Source organism: Cryptotermes secundus, unplaced genomic scaffold (genome assembly GCF_002891405.2).
Source record: "Cryptotermes secundus unplaced genomic scaffold, Csec_1.0 scaffold540, whole genome shotgun sequence".
In the NCBI taxonomy this organism is placed as follows: domain Eukaryota; kingdom Metazoa; phylum Arthropoda; class Insecta; order Blattodea; family Kalotermitidae; genus Cryptotermes; species Cryptotermes secundus.
Genome location: NW_019742447.1, coordinates 737,710 through 752,680, shown reverse-complemented (window position 1 = coordinate 752,680; position 14,971 = coordinate 737,710). Strand labels below are relative to the sequence as shown.

At 36.6% G+C, this 14,971-nt stretch overlaps 1 protein-coding gene across 6 annotated transcripts in view; it reads left to right on the top strand.

Annotated features, from left to right (window-relative positions):
- LOC111873212 (rho guanine nucleotide exchange factor 7) overlaps positions 1–13,698 on the top strand; it is a 94,033-nt gene extending 80,335 nt beyond the window's left edge. For 4 of the 6 annotated variants that reach the window (XM_033755008.1, XM_023867734.2, XM_033755007.1 and 1 more), the window contains 3 exons: positions 9,149–9,242; positions 12,408–12,504; positions 13,340–13,698. In XM_033755008.1, the coding sequence (XP_033610899.1) occupies positions 9,149–9,242; positions 12,408–12,504; positions 13,340–13,462 (314 nt within the window). In that variant the 3' untranslated portion in view covers positions 13,463–13,698. Of the gene's footprint in view, positions 1–9,148; positions 9,243–12,375; positions 12,614–13,339 lie in introns of those variants that run through there. The other 2 variants (XM_033755009.1, XM_033755010.1) reach the window with 2 other exon arrangements.
- Positions 13,699–14,971: the final 1,273 nt, after the last annotated feature.

The window sequence follows — 14,971 nt, the reverse complement described above, 5'->3', positions numbered from 1 at the left end:
TCCTTAGCCATTAACACAAGGTCATCTGCATATTTCACAGTTCGAATAATTTGCCCTCCTAATTTGAAGTCTCCGAGCCCATCCAGAGCTTCCTTGGTAAGGCATTCGCTGTACAAGTTGAACAAAATTGGTGATATACTGCATCCTTGTCGAACTCCTCTTCCAATCTTCACACTTTTTGTCTCCCCTCTGTCCAGTTGCACTCTAACTTTCTGATCCATGTACAATTTACTAATCAATCTTCTTTCCCACCAGTCGATACCTGTTTCCTTTAGAATGTGCATTAATTTTGTCCAATTTACACAGTCAGATGCCTTCTGTCAGTCTATAAAGCAAGCACACAGTTCTTCATCTATCTCCAAAGTTCGTTCTGCTATAATTCTCATCATCCCAATTGCATCCCTGGTTCCTTTTCCTCTTCTAAATCCAAATTGATCTCCAAATACATCCTCTATTTTCCTTTCAATTCTTCTTTTAAGTATCTTTGCTATTATCTTTGCTGTATGTGCAATAAGGCTTATTGTGCGATGGTCGCTGCATTTTGTAGCTATTGTCTTTTTCTTTAAGGCAATCATTGTCACTTCTGTAAAGTCCTTGGGCAACTCCCCGGTTTATTAGTTTTGTCAGTGTTTTCAAACCACCTTTTCCCAGTAACCTAAGCACATCTCTTAGGTACATCATCATCTCCCCTAGCCTTTCCATTCCTCATGCCCTTGATAGCTTTTTCCACCTCACTTTGTAAAATATATGGTCCTCTCTCGTCTGTATCTACTTCTTCCAGTTCCACTTCCAAGGTTTCTGGCCGATTAGGTCGATCATATAGTTCTGTAATATAGTTTTCGCAAATTTTCAGCACTTGCCTCTGATCTACTACTCTATTTCCCTGGGAGTCTTCAATGCCAATATTTTGAATCCAATGATTCTCTTTCCATCCTAGTTCTTATGTCTTCATGTACATCAAATCATAACGTCCTGTCCTTTGAAATTCTATAATCTCATTACATATCTTCTCAAGATATTCCTTTTTGGCCCTGTCCGTGGCTCTTTTCAATTCATTCCTCAGTCTCCTGTATTTCCTCCTGCGTTCTTCATTGTTTACATTCTTCCATTTCCTTCACTCCTCCATTTTACTCATCTCCTGTGTAACCCATGGTTTTCTTGCTATCTTCTCAACTTTACCAACCAATTCGCTAATAGTATCTAACATGCATTCTTTTATATTGTTCCACTGCACTCTAGCATTTCCGCTTTCACTTTCAGTTGCACTGACATTCTCTTGTAGGGTCTCCTGCATGCTTTGTCTTTGAGCACATAACTTCTCCAAATCCCATCTAGGTCTGCGCTTTTGGAATCTTATAATTTTCTTCAACCTGGTTCGAAACTTGGCAACCAGTAAGTTGTGGTCAGAGTCAATATCTGCCCCAGGCAGCGTCTTCACATCCTTCACACTGTTTCTGAATCGATGTTTCACAAGGATGTAGTCCAGCTGATGCCGCCTCCAATCCCCAGGTGCCTTCCATGTGTAAAGTTTTCTCTTTGGCTTCTTGAACCAAGTGTTGGTAACAATCAGTCCATTTCTTTCACAAAAGTCAATAAACATTTGACCCCTGTGATTCCGTCTTCCTAGTCCATGTGATCCAACAATATTCTGATATGATTCATCTCCAACAGTGCTATTCCAGTCTCCTAATATGATGATGTTTGTGTCACCTCTTAGCTTTGTTTATTGCAGGACAGACGTGTCATTTTCCCAAGAACAACGAGTTTTCATTGTGGAACTTTATTTCGCCTGTCATTCTTCACTGATGAAGCATGGTTTCACCTTAGCGGCTATGTGAACAGTCAAAACAGTAGGATTTGGTCATCTGAAAATCCACATGTGTTACATGAAAAGCCCTTCCTCTGTCAGAAAATTGGAGTGTGATGCGCTCTATCACGTCGAATAGTGGACTCAATTTTCTTTGGAACAACAGTGAACAGTCCAGTGTACCAAGACATCATTACACAGTTTATTGCGCTTCTTGAAGTTGATGAACATGAGTGTTGGTTGCAGCAAGACGGTGCCACATGTCACACATCTAATGAAACCATGCAGTTCTTGTGAGGGTTTTTCTGTGACCATCTCATTTCGAAAGGATTTTGGCTCCCGTGTTCTCCTGATTTGTCACCCACAGACTTTTTCCTTTGGGGGTACCACAAAGGAATTGTCTATAAAAACAATCCGTATACACTGGATGACCTCAAGAGGAATATTACAATGGTGATTAACAGCATCCGTTTACAGGTGCTTCACAAAGTGGCCTCAAACATGGTAAAAAGAGCTCACGCATGCATTGCTGAACAGGAAAGCCATTTGGAGCATATGTTGTAAAGACATGATTTGATTTTGCATTTCTAAGATGTAAGTTTATAAACATTAATAGTAAGTGCTGTATGTCTTGTAGTTTGTGCATTAAACCAGCAACATATAATTGGTTAGTGTGATGTGCGTGACTTTTTGATCTCCCTGTACATGTTATACATTTTACAAGTATGTTGTATATGAGGATGGGATCTTGCATATTTGAAGAATATTGCAGAGAAACAGTCCAAGAAGTATATTTTTTATCAATATCTGTTATGGCTGTACTGTTATATCCATATAATATAATTTTTTCTGAAGACAAGTGTACAGTAACTTTATTTTGTAGTTTTATATAATATAAAATAAAATAATTTGTTTATAGTGTAACTGTAATTTTTTCTCAAACATTGTAGTAGATGACTTTTTGCATTCAGTAGAATCTTACAGTGATGAAGTGACTGTGAACACTATGCTATTTGGAGCGAGTCTTGAGATTTTGAATATCATCTCCAGAAAATGGAGGCAGTGTGGTTCTGCAAAACGTCGGACTGTCTCTGAAGTACACAGCATTATATCCCACATCAACGGCAATGATGTTTAGGCACTGAAAGATGTACTGATATTCTTTCTTCTGAACAAACCTAATTTATGTTATTTTAAGAGGTGTAATATGTCATGTAATTTTTGAGGAAGTAATCTTTAAATGTTGAGAAAATTGTCTACATATGTGAATTTTATAACAGTAATTAATGAACAGTATAGTTTCCTATTCTGTTATTTTCTAGATGGTTTGGTGTGTGTTACTCCACAGATATTCTGCAATGTTATAATTCTAGCATTATATAATATACTTCCTTTCTCGCTCTCTTAAATTCTCAGGGACTCTTGCAGTTTTAATGTAGAGGCTTATAAATATCCACATAGCTTCAAATAGGCAGTCCTATATCTTGAATTCTTTAAGATACCAGGTCACTGTTCAGTTTATTATTCACTATATATACAATACTGAATATTGTTCTACTTCATATTACATTTTGAATTATATTTACTGTATCTCTTAGTACAGATACAATTTTGTTACAGTCAAGCAGCAAGATTGAGTTCAGTAGTTATGATTTATTGTATATTTGTGCTTACAAACAGTTTTCACACTACTATACAAAAAGTTTGTCTAGTTTTCAGAATAATTGTGTTAGTACTGATAGACGCACAAATATGGAGTCTGACTTGGGGGCCTGCTTATTCCAGAATTGGAAATGTCACTGTTACATGTGATGTGTCAGGTACTCTCAAATAAATGAATGAGTGTATTCTGGCTAATATTGGTCAGTGGAATTCTGACACGTTTGGTCTACGATGCACCCACAAACTAAGCGTCACCAACAAAACCATTACAACATGGTGTGAAGTAATCTCTTGTAATATCAAACCTGCCTCACATTTTCACAGCATTTATGACATCACAGAAGGTAGATCTTGATAGTTTCTTTTGGGAAATGCTCAATATGAGTATTGATACATTAATGGGTGTTAGATAGACATAAATGCATAAAATGTGGATGGATTAAAGTATCATTAGTATCTTACACATATTAATCAACTGATTCACTTGTTGTTTGCTTTTATTCATGGTATTTCTCTGACTACAATTCACTTAAAACCCGATCATTCAAAGTGGTATTGTTACTTCATAAAGATGGGCTCACAAAACTAATGTTGAAAATGTACCTAGAAACATGTCTTCATAGACTCTCTGTCTAATACTGTTCTGTTCAGTTTAGAAAATGGAAAAAGGTCCAGTTTATTCGCCACTGAACTTACAATAATCTGCGCTCTTACCTACAGCAAGTTGTATATATAAAATTTATTTACAGAATTTGTATTAGCTTTTAATTTTATGGTAATGTGTTCCAACTTCTCATTCCAGTAAAAGAGTAAAAGTAAGAGAGCGTCAGAGGTGAACTGATATTATTCAGCGTTGATAAAACATATGTTGAATATGCAGGCAAAACTGTCCCCCCCCCCACACAAAGCAGAACATTCCCTTAGGAACAGTGGAGAGTGTCACTAAGACATCCTAAGTTGCAAGCATTAAATTTGACATATCGGTTTTCATTCTTAATTTCTAGTTGACAGATAATAAAATTTGATAATATTTTGTCTATATTTATATTACAATCCCATTTTACAGTAATATTACTATGGTAACCATGTTGGCAGCATATGTTAAAAAATTTGTAACTGGTTTGAAGTTCTCATGACAGTAACTGTAAAGAGTGCTATCTTTTGAGATGTCACAGTGTGTAGTCTGTTAGAAGTTTATTGACATTCCTCTGAAATGCCAGTACATTTTTACCACACTACACAGCATTACATCCCAGAAGATGATATCTTCACTACATGGCCATACATCCATTACATGATGTGTTTGAGGTCATAAGTCATTGGTGTTCACATGTTGTAGAAGTCAGTCTACCATAATTCTTTTTGCGACATGTGTATTCCAATACATTGCAGTGTTTTGCCAGTTGACCTCTTTCTTCACATAAGAATTATATGCCTCATATTGTTGTCTTAATAATGTTTTGGAACTCCTTTATCTATGATTTAGTTACCTCCCACTAATCTCATCTGATTGACCAGAAACAGCTGACACTCCATTCATATCAGCTGAAGGGTATAACTTAACAATAACTCAGAATCGTCTCATTCACATCTCTCTGAGTTTGTATCTATTGCACACTTCAGTATTGCTTTACATAAGTACATTTACATTGACTAACAGAAAAGAACACAAGTATTCATGATGGACACAGATGAGTTTTAATGGCTTCATGATTGTCTGGTACAGTGCAGAATCAATTCAGAATTCATTCATCTCTACAGTATAATTATCTTTTATGTGAGTTGGGCTTGTTTTGAGAGTTAATCATTCATTTGGTGATATTTTTAGAACACCTGCAAAATCATGCAGTGTGTTGCAGTTTGGAAGATTTTTCCATGTGTTTATTGGATGCTCAGTAATTAAAAGTCAGTTTAATCAGAGTTACCCTGTAATTGATCATGTTTATGCCATTGGTGCTTAGATATACATGTATTTTTAGTAGTAGCATGTATGAATGCCGTTGTTTTTTTTATATATATAAATTGGGTTATGGGATCCTATACATATTAACACTACACAAAGATTTTGACAGTTATGTATGTGTGTTTGAGGCTTTTCAAATTCATCGCATGAATTCAGTTGACTGTGATGTTTTTGTAACAATACAGAACCATGCTTCACTGAGTATGTGTAATGTAATATTTTAATACTCTTAGGGACCAGTACCAAAATGTTATAAAATAGGAAAACCCTGTTTATACATGTATGTTTACTAAGTCAAGAATTACATTTATTAAGATTTATTGTTGTAATTACAATTTTATTGTTTATCAGTTGTGTCTCATATGCCTATATGTGAATGCCTCATCACATGTATCTGTGGCTGTTCATATGATGGCACTAAATACTGAATATTGTGTAAAGTGTAAGTTACAAGATGGCTTCAAGTTGAAGAAAGAGATTAATATAGAATGTAATGCTGTATTTTAGAATTTGTTTTCATAACGCATGCTGTGGGTTAACACATATAAACTACTTTTTAATGTCCTGTTAATCCTATTATTAGTTATTTGTGTATGTTTCGGTTAAGGGTGAATCAGTGCTGTTGGAAGTTCTGCCTTTTGTTTTGAAGCACTTTTTGTAAACTATATTGTCATGCGTAGTGTGGTACGCATAACAAAAAAATAACAGGTTCTAGTTCGAATGATTGGATTTATTTGCACACGCACTAGGATTCCCAGTCTTCGGTAGTTGTCTCCTGGCAGTGGATTTCATCACAGAAACTAGCACTTCAGTTCATTATGAAGTCATCTTGCTGTTTCGTCTTCATTCACTCTAGAACCACAGAACTAAAAATTCTTCTTGACTCACTCTTTCAGCTTACAACTGACTCGTAACTGCCCTTGAACTAACTCTGTCATTGCATGCACTTTGCACTGACCCCACAGAAAACATCATCTCTGTTGTTGCTGATGTCATTGCTTACATGTAAGTGTGTTTATTGAGTTGCTGCTTAGAAATGGGTTGCATAACCCTGTTGTTCCACCACTGCTTGGCATGGATGACATAGAAAACACAGCCTTATCTATTGTTGCCTGTTGGACTGTGTTTACAGAGCTGTTGTCTGGCAACGTGTTGATCAAATCTGTTACAATATAGTACAAGAATTGAATTCATCTTTCCCTCCAAGTTAAATTTAGGACATTCCTAACATTTGAAGCTACAAGAAATATCTAAAAATTGGGAAACTAATCAAATTATCGTTTTCTTTCAATGTCGTGATATAGTGATGGCTGTTCATATTTTGTTAGTTTTAGGTTCTACCCATATCAGTGGATGATGGCATTATAGTTTCACTATTTTCACTTATCTGTACACAAGCAATAGTGTATGCTCAGCTTTCCTAAGAAATGCATCAATCACATGTATCTTAAGCCAAATTGTAAAACATGGATGATACTTTACATGGAGTTATTACTGTTTTGTCTATTTTTTGATACATACATTTAAAATAATTCTGTCAAATGTATAAGGTGAAATTAAAAAGTTACAGTTGTCTTTCTGCTTAAAGACCATAACCTTTTATAAATATTTTCTAGTATGTACATTGTCTTCATTTGGTTTGTTTTGAGATATTGAATGTCACAAGCTAAAAAGAATTTCATGATTGCAGCAATCCCTGGTTTTGAATTTCAGATATTGAGTTTCCCATTCGTATACAGTTTCACCAACTGTCATATTTTTTTTTTATGATTCCTGTTGTGTATGTATGTGCATGTGCGTGTGCACATGAGTGAGTGGGTGTGTACACAGAAACAACTGTTGGATTCTATGCTAAGAAATCTACATTTGCTGGGAATAAGACTGCAACAGCCAGTTCACATCCCAACACACTAGTTACACATTATGAATCTTAATATTATTCTCCCACCTAGGACCCCCAAGTGATTTATTTCCTTTGGGTTTTCTGACTAGAATTGCATATGTACTTGGCTTTGAAGAATGTTAACAACAGCCTCGGTTTTTGCAACTTGCATTTTTCCACAAGGCCTTGGTTTTGCCACTATGGTGTTTTTCAGGATTGTAATCCCTACAGTAAATGAGGGATTGCTGTACACCTTAGTGAAAGTGTGCCCATTTGATATATGATCAGATTTTGCAAAGATTTTTTTATCTGTGAACTTTGTGCCATACATTTAGAAATTACCGACTGAAAGTATCTTGTGTGTTATATTAAGATACATCTTTCTGTAGGTAAAAATGGGAGAACTGAATTTGTTAGTTTCATAGAATCTGTTCCATAGCTGTATTGTGTCAGTTAAATTTATCCTCGAGTTGCATGACCATGCTTAACATAATCTCATCTTATGCACAAATAGTTTTCCTGTGATTGGTGCTGTTAAGAATAATTTGATACAGCTATTCTTTACAGATCTGAAGTCTTTATGATTGATCTGAAGTTTTATGTATTTACTCACATACACATATATGCATATTGAGAAACTATTTATTTACATAGATTTGAAAAGGGATATTTAGAGCACTGGCTCACTAAGAGTGCCCCAAACATATGATAACTTTATATGTATAACTTATATCAATTCTGTGTTTATTTTTAAAAATGTATGCAAATAAATTTATATGGTAGGTTTGTTTTGTCTAATTCTACTTGTTACGAAAGTACGAAGAGCAACATGGATTTCCATTTCCATTTCCTTTCCCTGTTTTGTATAAATTTTACTCTTAACTTAAGGAACTGCTATCATTGTAAAGCACTACTGTCATATTCTAACTATGTCTGACTTGATGTTTGATTCCTTATCAGTTATCATCTATAAATGTGTGTTTTTCAGCTACAAGGAATGCATTATACATAGGAAAGTGAATGCAGCAGCCATGCAACTGACCCAATAAGCTGTGCATGCTTCAGTAATTTGTGTGCCAGCAGTTATGACAGAAATAGAATGACTTATGCTAATTTGATTTTTCAGAAATTGTAAAGCGCAGAATGCAGCCTATTTTGTGAATTTCAAAGATATATGAATTGCTCTGTATGTTGATTTTAGTTGTTTAAAGAAAGTATATGCAGTTATAAATTATTTATAGTAAAACTAACTATATCGGCATTTCCCAAAGTAGGAACATTGCCACCATGACCCCTGGGTCCATGACACTTTCTACCATGAACTGCCAAAAATGCTAGTGATCTAATTATAATACAGTGAAATTAATAAGAAAATACCACTTTAATTTTCAAATATACAGTTTAATATAAAATGTACTTCTTATATACAGTTAAAGTTCATTCGTAATTATTTTTTAAATATCTAAATGACGTCTGAAATAATTATATCAAATCAAATCAACAAATCAAACATAATTATAACAGGTTTGGTGGCCTCAAAATCTTGTAATAATGTTAAAGGGATTTGAGTCCAACATAAGTTACTGGGCTGTATGACAAAATGAACATTTCCTGTTATCTATTCATTCACATTTCTTTAGCATTTTGAATGTTTGGAATTTGAAAAAAAAAAATGCGCTGAATTGTGTAAATTAAACTGTAATATAGTGCTGTAATGATATTATTCCTGATAAACAACCCTTCTTGTGTAGTGATATGGAAATTATACAGTTAGAAGCATATTATTTATGTTATTTGTATATAAATTGATAGCTTGTTTTGTATTTAATTTCAGCTGCTCTCCTGGACAGCCCTCAGATGCTTATTGCTGAAGAGGAAAAGATTATAATTGAAGAGACATCAGGAAATCAAACATTTGTAGAAGAAAAGTATGTATTTTATTATATAGTAATTACATAATGTGCAACAAAAAAATTAATATAGGTAAAGAATGGTAACATCATGCACTGCTGTTGAAAGAAATGTGATCTTATAATGCTTCTGTTATGCACACCCAACCTTTTCCATTTTTCCACTTATTCTTTTATTCAGTGTGCAGCTGGCATATTTAATGGCAAAACTACGGTATAATTTCATTTGCTTCCATTGGCTCTGTCACAGTTCCTTTCAAGGTTGGACTGGCCTTTGTCAGGCCTGACTTTCCATGCATGATTCACTTAGCTTTCCACCTGCTTCTGATGGTTTTTTGCTTGCTTTATTCTTCAGCTTTGAAGATGGAGGCGATGTTACCTTCAAAACGTTGGACTTTCTTCTAACTACATGATGTTGCAATGCAGAAGTCTCTGTTCTTCATAGTCATCACTGTGAGAACCTCAAATCCATTGAAACAAATATCTTTTATTCCAGTGTGGCTCAGTAAAAAGTAACCTGCGTGATAACAGCAAATCTGAAATTTTGTTTTGACAGGATAATTGTTTTCCATCTAATTGTTATTGTGCTAAGGAGCCAGAGGTGTCCAATGAATTTCATTGTGGAACATCTGTTTTTCCATTCATATGTTGGGGACAAGGTGAGAAACTTGCAGCATATAAGCTGTTCTGGTACAAAGCAGAATGCAACTGACAGTGCCTATCTGTAGGTACTACAAGGGTCGTACTGAACGTCATGAGCAACAGTTTTTTGTGAAGTAACATGCTTTATTATTGACTAACCAAATACACCACCTCAATCTACAGACCTTTCTTTATTTTTCCACATAATTGCCACTTCTTTGTACACATTTCTCCCAGTGTTCTGGGAGTTTGAAAATTCCCCTTCTGTAAAATTCCATTCCAGCCATCCGAAGACACTGACACACTGCTTTCTGAATTGCCTCCCTTGTCTCAAAACGTTGTTCACCCAACTGATCCTTCACAAATCTGAAAAGATGGTAGTTGGAGGGTGCCAGATCAGGACTATAGGAGGGGTGTGGAAGAACTTCCCACCCCATCTTTGCAGTTGCTTCTAATGTCAGGCGAGCAGCATGGGGGCGAGCGTTGTCATGCAGGATGATGATGTTTTGTCCTGGACATTTATCGCGCAATGCACAACGGAGCTTGTGCAGCGTCTGGACATAACGAGCAGCATTGATGGTTTGCCCAGGTTCCAGGAAGTTGGCCAGAATAAACCCCTCTGCATCTCAGAAGACTGTGCACATCACCTTCGCAGCTGATGGCACTGTCTTTGCCTTCTTTTTTGATGGAGAATGCAAATGGTGCCATTGCATAATCTGCCATTCCGTTTCGGGCTCAAAATGGTGAAACCAGCTTTCGTCACCTGTTACAGTACAGAGCAAAAAGTAATCGCCTTTTTGTCGATATCTCTGCAGCAGTTCTGAGGTGATGGCTTTTCATTGACCTTTGTGGTCTTCGGTCAATAACTGTGGGACCCAACGAACACAAACTTTCCTATAGCCCAAGCTTTCAATCATCTCCTGTACTGCACTGTGCCCTATTCCAAGTTTTCGGGCTACTGTGTCCACAGTCACACGCCTGTCATCTTGAATGATCTCATCCACTCTTTCCTTGTTGCGTTCAGTAGAGGCTGTTTGAGGACAACTGCTCCGAGGCTCATCTTCGATGTTGGTTAAAATGTTTCACCCATCTTCGAACACTTCCATAAGCACGCTGAAGTCTGGTGAATTTCTGCAGCAGGGATTTCCTCTTTCACAAGGAATTCAATGAGAGCACACTGGCAAAACGACGTATGGTTGTCGGCCATTTTGTTAGGAGTGATACTGGTCACGTGATGCAAGCTATTGATGTCACAAGACACTCAAGGTTAACACGACAGCTGGTTCCACCTACCACCATACTCTCTTTCGTCTGCTGTTCCCAGGTTGCATGCAAAAAAAAGTTGCTCATGACTTTCGGTACAACCTACGTACTAAATGAGAGTATTTCATAACATCATACTGGGAAATATGCAAGATCTGTGGGAAGGCACTGAACAGCATATCACATTTCAGTTTTAAGGATGATTAGAAGTCATAACCAGTGATGTGAAGTATGCCCTCATTATCATGAATCTCACCTTTAAGTGTTATTTAACGTGAAAATTATTTATTGAGGTAATATTAAAGGTTCAGAATTACTGGAATTTTTTACTTTGGCCATCCTCCAGTATTCTGAAAACTAGAGGACCGCCTCTGTGGTCTAGTGGCCAGAGTTCCTGGCTACAGATCCAGAGGTCCTGGGTTCGATTCCAGATGCTACCAGATTTTCTGAGAAGTAGTAGGTCTGGAAAAGGATCCACTCAGCCTCGTGAGGATAATTGAGGAGCTCTTTCAAAGATATAGTGGCTCTGGTCTAGAAAACCGGAATTAACGGCTGTAGGAATTCGTTGTGCTGACCACACAACACCCTCTAGCCAGTAAAGTTGGCACTAACTTTGCTGACAAGCGGCGGTCGCTCGGTCAGTATAGTTCACTTGCAGGCTCAAGTCACAGAGTTTTAGAGGACACAACATTTCAGAAACTGGATCCGTTTCCTACCTTAGGCAACAGAAGAGACACCTACTCTGTTTTGTCCCTTAGAAAGAACTACTCTGATTGAGATCCAGTTTCTGAAGCATTGCATTCTCTAATTTTTAGAATACTGGACAATGGGAGAAGTGTAAAGACCCAGTAATTGTGTGTGTTATACACCATCATCATCAGAACCCTTTAGAATTCAATATTTAAGGTGTTTTACACTACGCCATACTGAAGTGCTTGGAATGCATAGGCATTTGTGGAAAATAAAACCTTATGGGAGGTTATGTTTGTCGACTGAAGGTGAGATTAAAGAGTCCACAGTACCCATTTTGTAGAAGGCTGGTTGGTTTCCATGTCTGTTCTTGACGTGGCAAAGAAAAGAGTTCCAACAGCCCTACTACACTATGATTGTGAACCCTGTCTGTCCAGTACACAGCCAGTCACTTTACTAGTTGATCTGACAGTTTCCATTTTTTTTTTTTTTTTTTGTATTCATATATTTTCTTCTAAAATACACTTGTTCTTTTTTGTGTTTTTTTATATCTCAGATATTGTACTGACAGTGTGATTGTTGGGACAGGAGCTTGGTGGACACAGTATACGCATTGAAGGACCAAGTAAAGGAGCTGCAAACCAGTGTAGCACATCTGTCTTCACAGCTGGAAGAAGAAACTAAGGCAAGGCTTACTTTGCAGAATATTGTTTGCACCCATCTTGTTGCAGCTGGTAAAGAAGATATTCACTGGCCTGAGAATTAAGATACTATGAGATAAATTACATTTTCTTCAGAACAGAGAAGAAACTGACAGAGTTTCTGAATGACAGTAGTCCCTGTTACAAATTATCGTAGTAATTCATTCAGAACATTTGGAATATCCTTGCCGTAAGAAAATGTACAATCAGTGTGTAACCGCCCATCTGCTGGTACATACAAAAGTCATCAGGGTCATAATATACGGTTGGCAATTGTGACACATGTTTAATATAAAATTAAAATGCTGCACTAATTTAAGTTTTTATGCATTTCACATAATTTACATATCAAACATTTAGGTATTATTAATGGTTATTAGACTTGACACCGAAGTTGTCAAATTTTACATTATAGTTAAAGACTTTATTAAATTCATCTACATTAATTGTACATAAAATGTTAATTTATGTATACATAATAATTGTTAAACCATTTCATATATATACAGGGTGTAAATAAATATATGTTACAGTGTTCTGTGGTAGATAGATGGGTTCAATCTGATCATCTTACCTCTGCGGCTTACTGATGACATTTACCTAACATTTCTCCAAAACCTTACCCAAGCTGCTAGACGTGGTCCCTTTGGAAGTCCATTGCGAAATGTGGTTCCAGCATGATGATGCCTGAGCACACTGCACTAATGTCCTTCATGAGTATTTGGATGAAACCTTTGGCAACAGATAGATTGGTCATGAAGGCCCATAACCTAGCCCCCTCTCTCCCCTGACTTGACTCCATTGGTTTTCTTTCTCTAGGGGTATATGCAGAGCCTAATGTATGAGTCTGCAGTGGAGACAACACGATCTTGTGCCAAGAATTGCAGTCACAGCTGGAACCGTCCGGGAAATGCCAGGTATCTTTCAAAAAGTTCAGCATAACATGGCCAAGCTGTGCAGAACATGCAATGAAGTTGTTGGCTGCTATTTTGAACAGCTTTTATAACGTAAAACAATGATCCCATCCCCTAAAACATATGCATCCTCTCGGAAACTTTCGTGGCACTTGGTGCCAAAATGAAGCGTTTACAGACATAGGTGTGTTAACAAAATATGATCAGATTGAACCCATCTATCACAGAGCGTTGTAACATATATTTATTTATGCCCTGAATATATATATGTGGGGGGGGGGGCACATGGCAGCGTAGTTGGTTGAGGCACTATGTTACAAGCCAGAAGGTTGCAGGATCAAATCCCGATGGGGTCATTGAATTTTTTCACTTGACCTAATCCTTCCAGCTGCACTATGGTCCTGGGGTCGACTCAGCCTCTAACACAAATGAGTACCAGGAATATTCTTGGGGGTAAAGGGTGGCCGTCACATAAGGCTGACAACCTTACCACCATCTATGAGCCAATTGTCTAGAAAATGTGGGAACCTCAACATCTCACAACCCTATGGGCCTCCAAAGCCTGTTACAGGGATACCTTTACTTACTTTACTTTTATTATATACGAAATGGTTTAACAATTATTATAGCTCACTCTGAAATAAACTTACAGGATTTTGAGGTAACAGTTAATATTATAACGAAAATGCCTTCATACTGACATTGTAACCATTCATAACAGTCAAACTTTATAATAAATGAAGAGTACAGTCTTCTGGGTGATAATGCTTTGTAGTTCAGAATAATCCAACATTTCGGAGGAACATATCACCTCCATCTTTAGGGTTGAAGAGTAAGCCAGCCACGAAGCTAAACCTAGAAGACTATGCTCTTAAGAGTCAACTTCTGTGATAACCTCAGATCCAACTTTATAATACATGTTTTAGTAAACATTCTGCATCTCCTTTCTATTAAATATAATTAATTTTTTTGGTTTTGATATTTGTAGTGCGATATATGCTGCAACTGGTGTTCCTGTGAGGTAAATTTTCGGTTGTAGTAACTGTGTGCATTAGGAAGAATATTCAATTATGTTTCAACTCCTTGTAATAAGACATTGTTAGCATTGTCAGTGACAGTAATGTTCATTATTTTTTAACAGTAAAATCCAGATGAAAGTACACTGTGCTTTCTTCACAGAGATAAGTATGCCATGAGTATAAAGACTATTTTGTATTAGATTAAGTTTTGCATTTTTGGCCATCTTGTTAAAATCGATGAATAAAATATCAGTATTGAATATGATTTGAATGTGTTTTGTCACTTTTTATTGTAGTCACTCCTGTGAAACATTTCACTAATCCAACAAAGTGTCTGATGATAATACATATGTTAAGTAAAGTTTTAAAAATACAGCCCTTCAGTATCCTTGGCATGTTTAACTTGGTCACTCACACACACAGCTGTGCCCACTCTAGACCAATTTCTTCACTCTCATGGAAGATTATGTTTGTATTTGATTTTAGTGTTTTCTATTAATATAAGGGCAATGAAACCA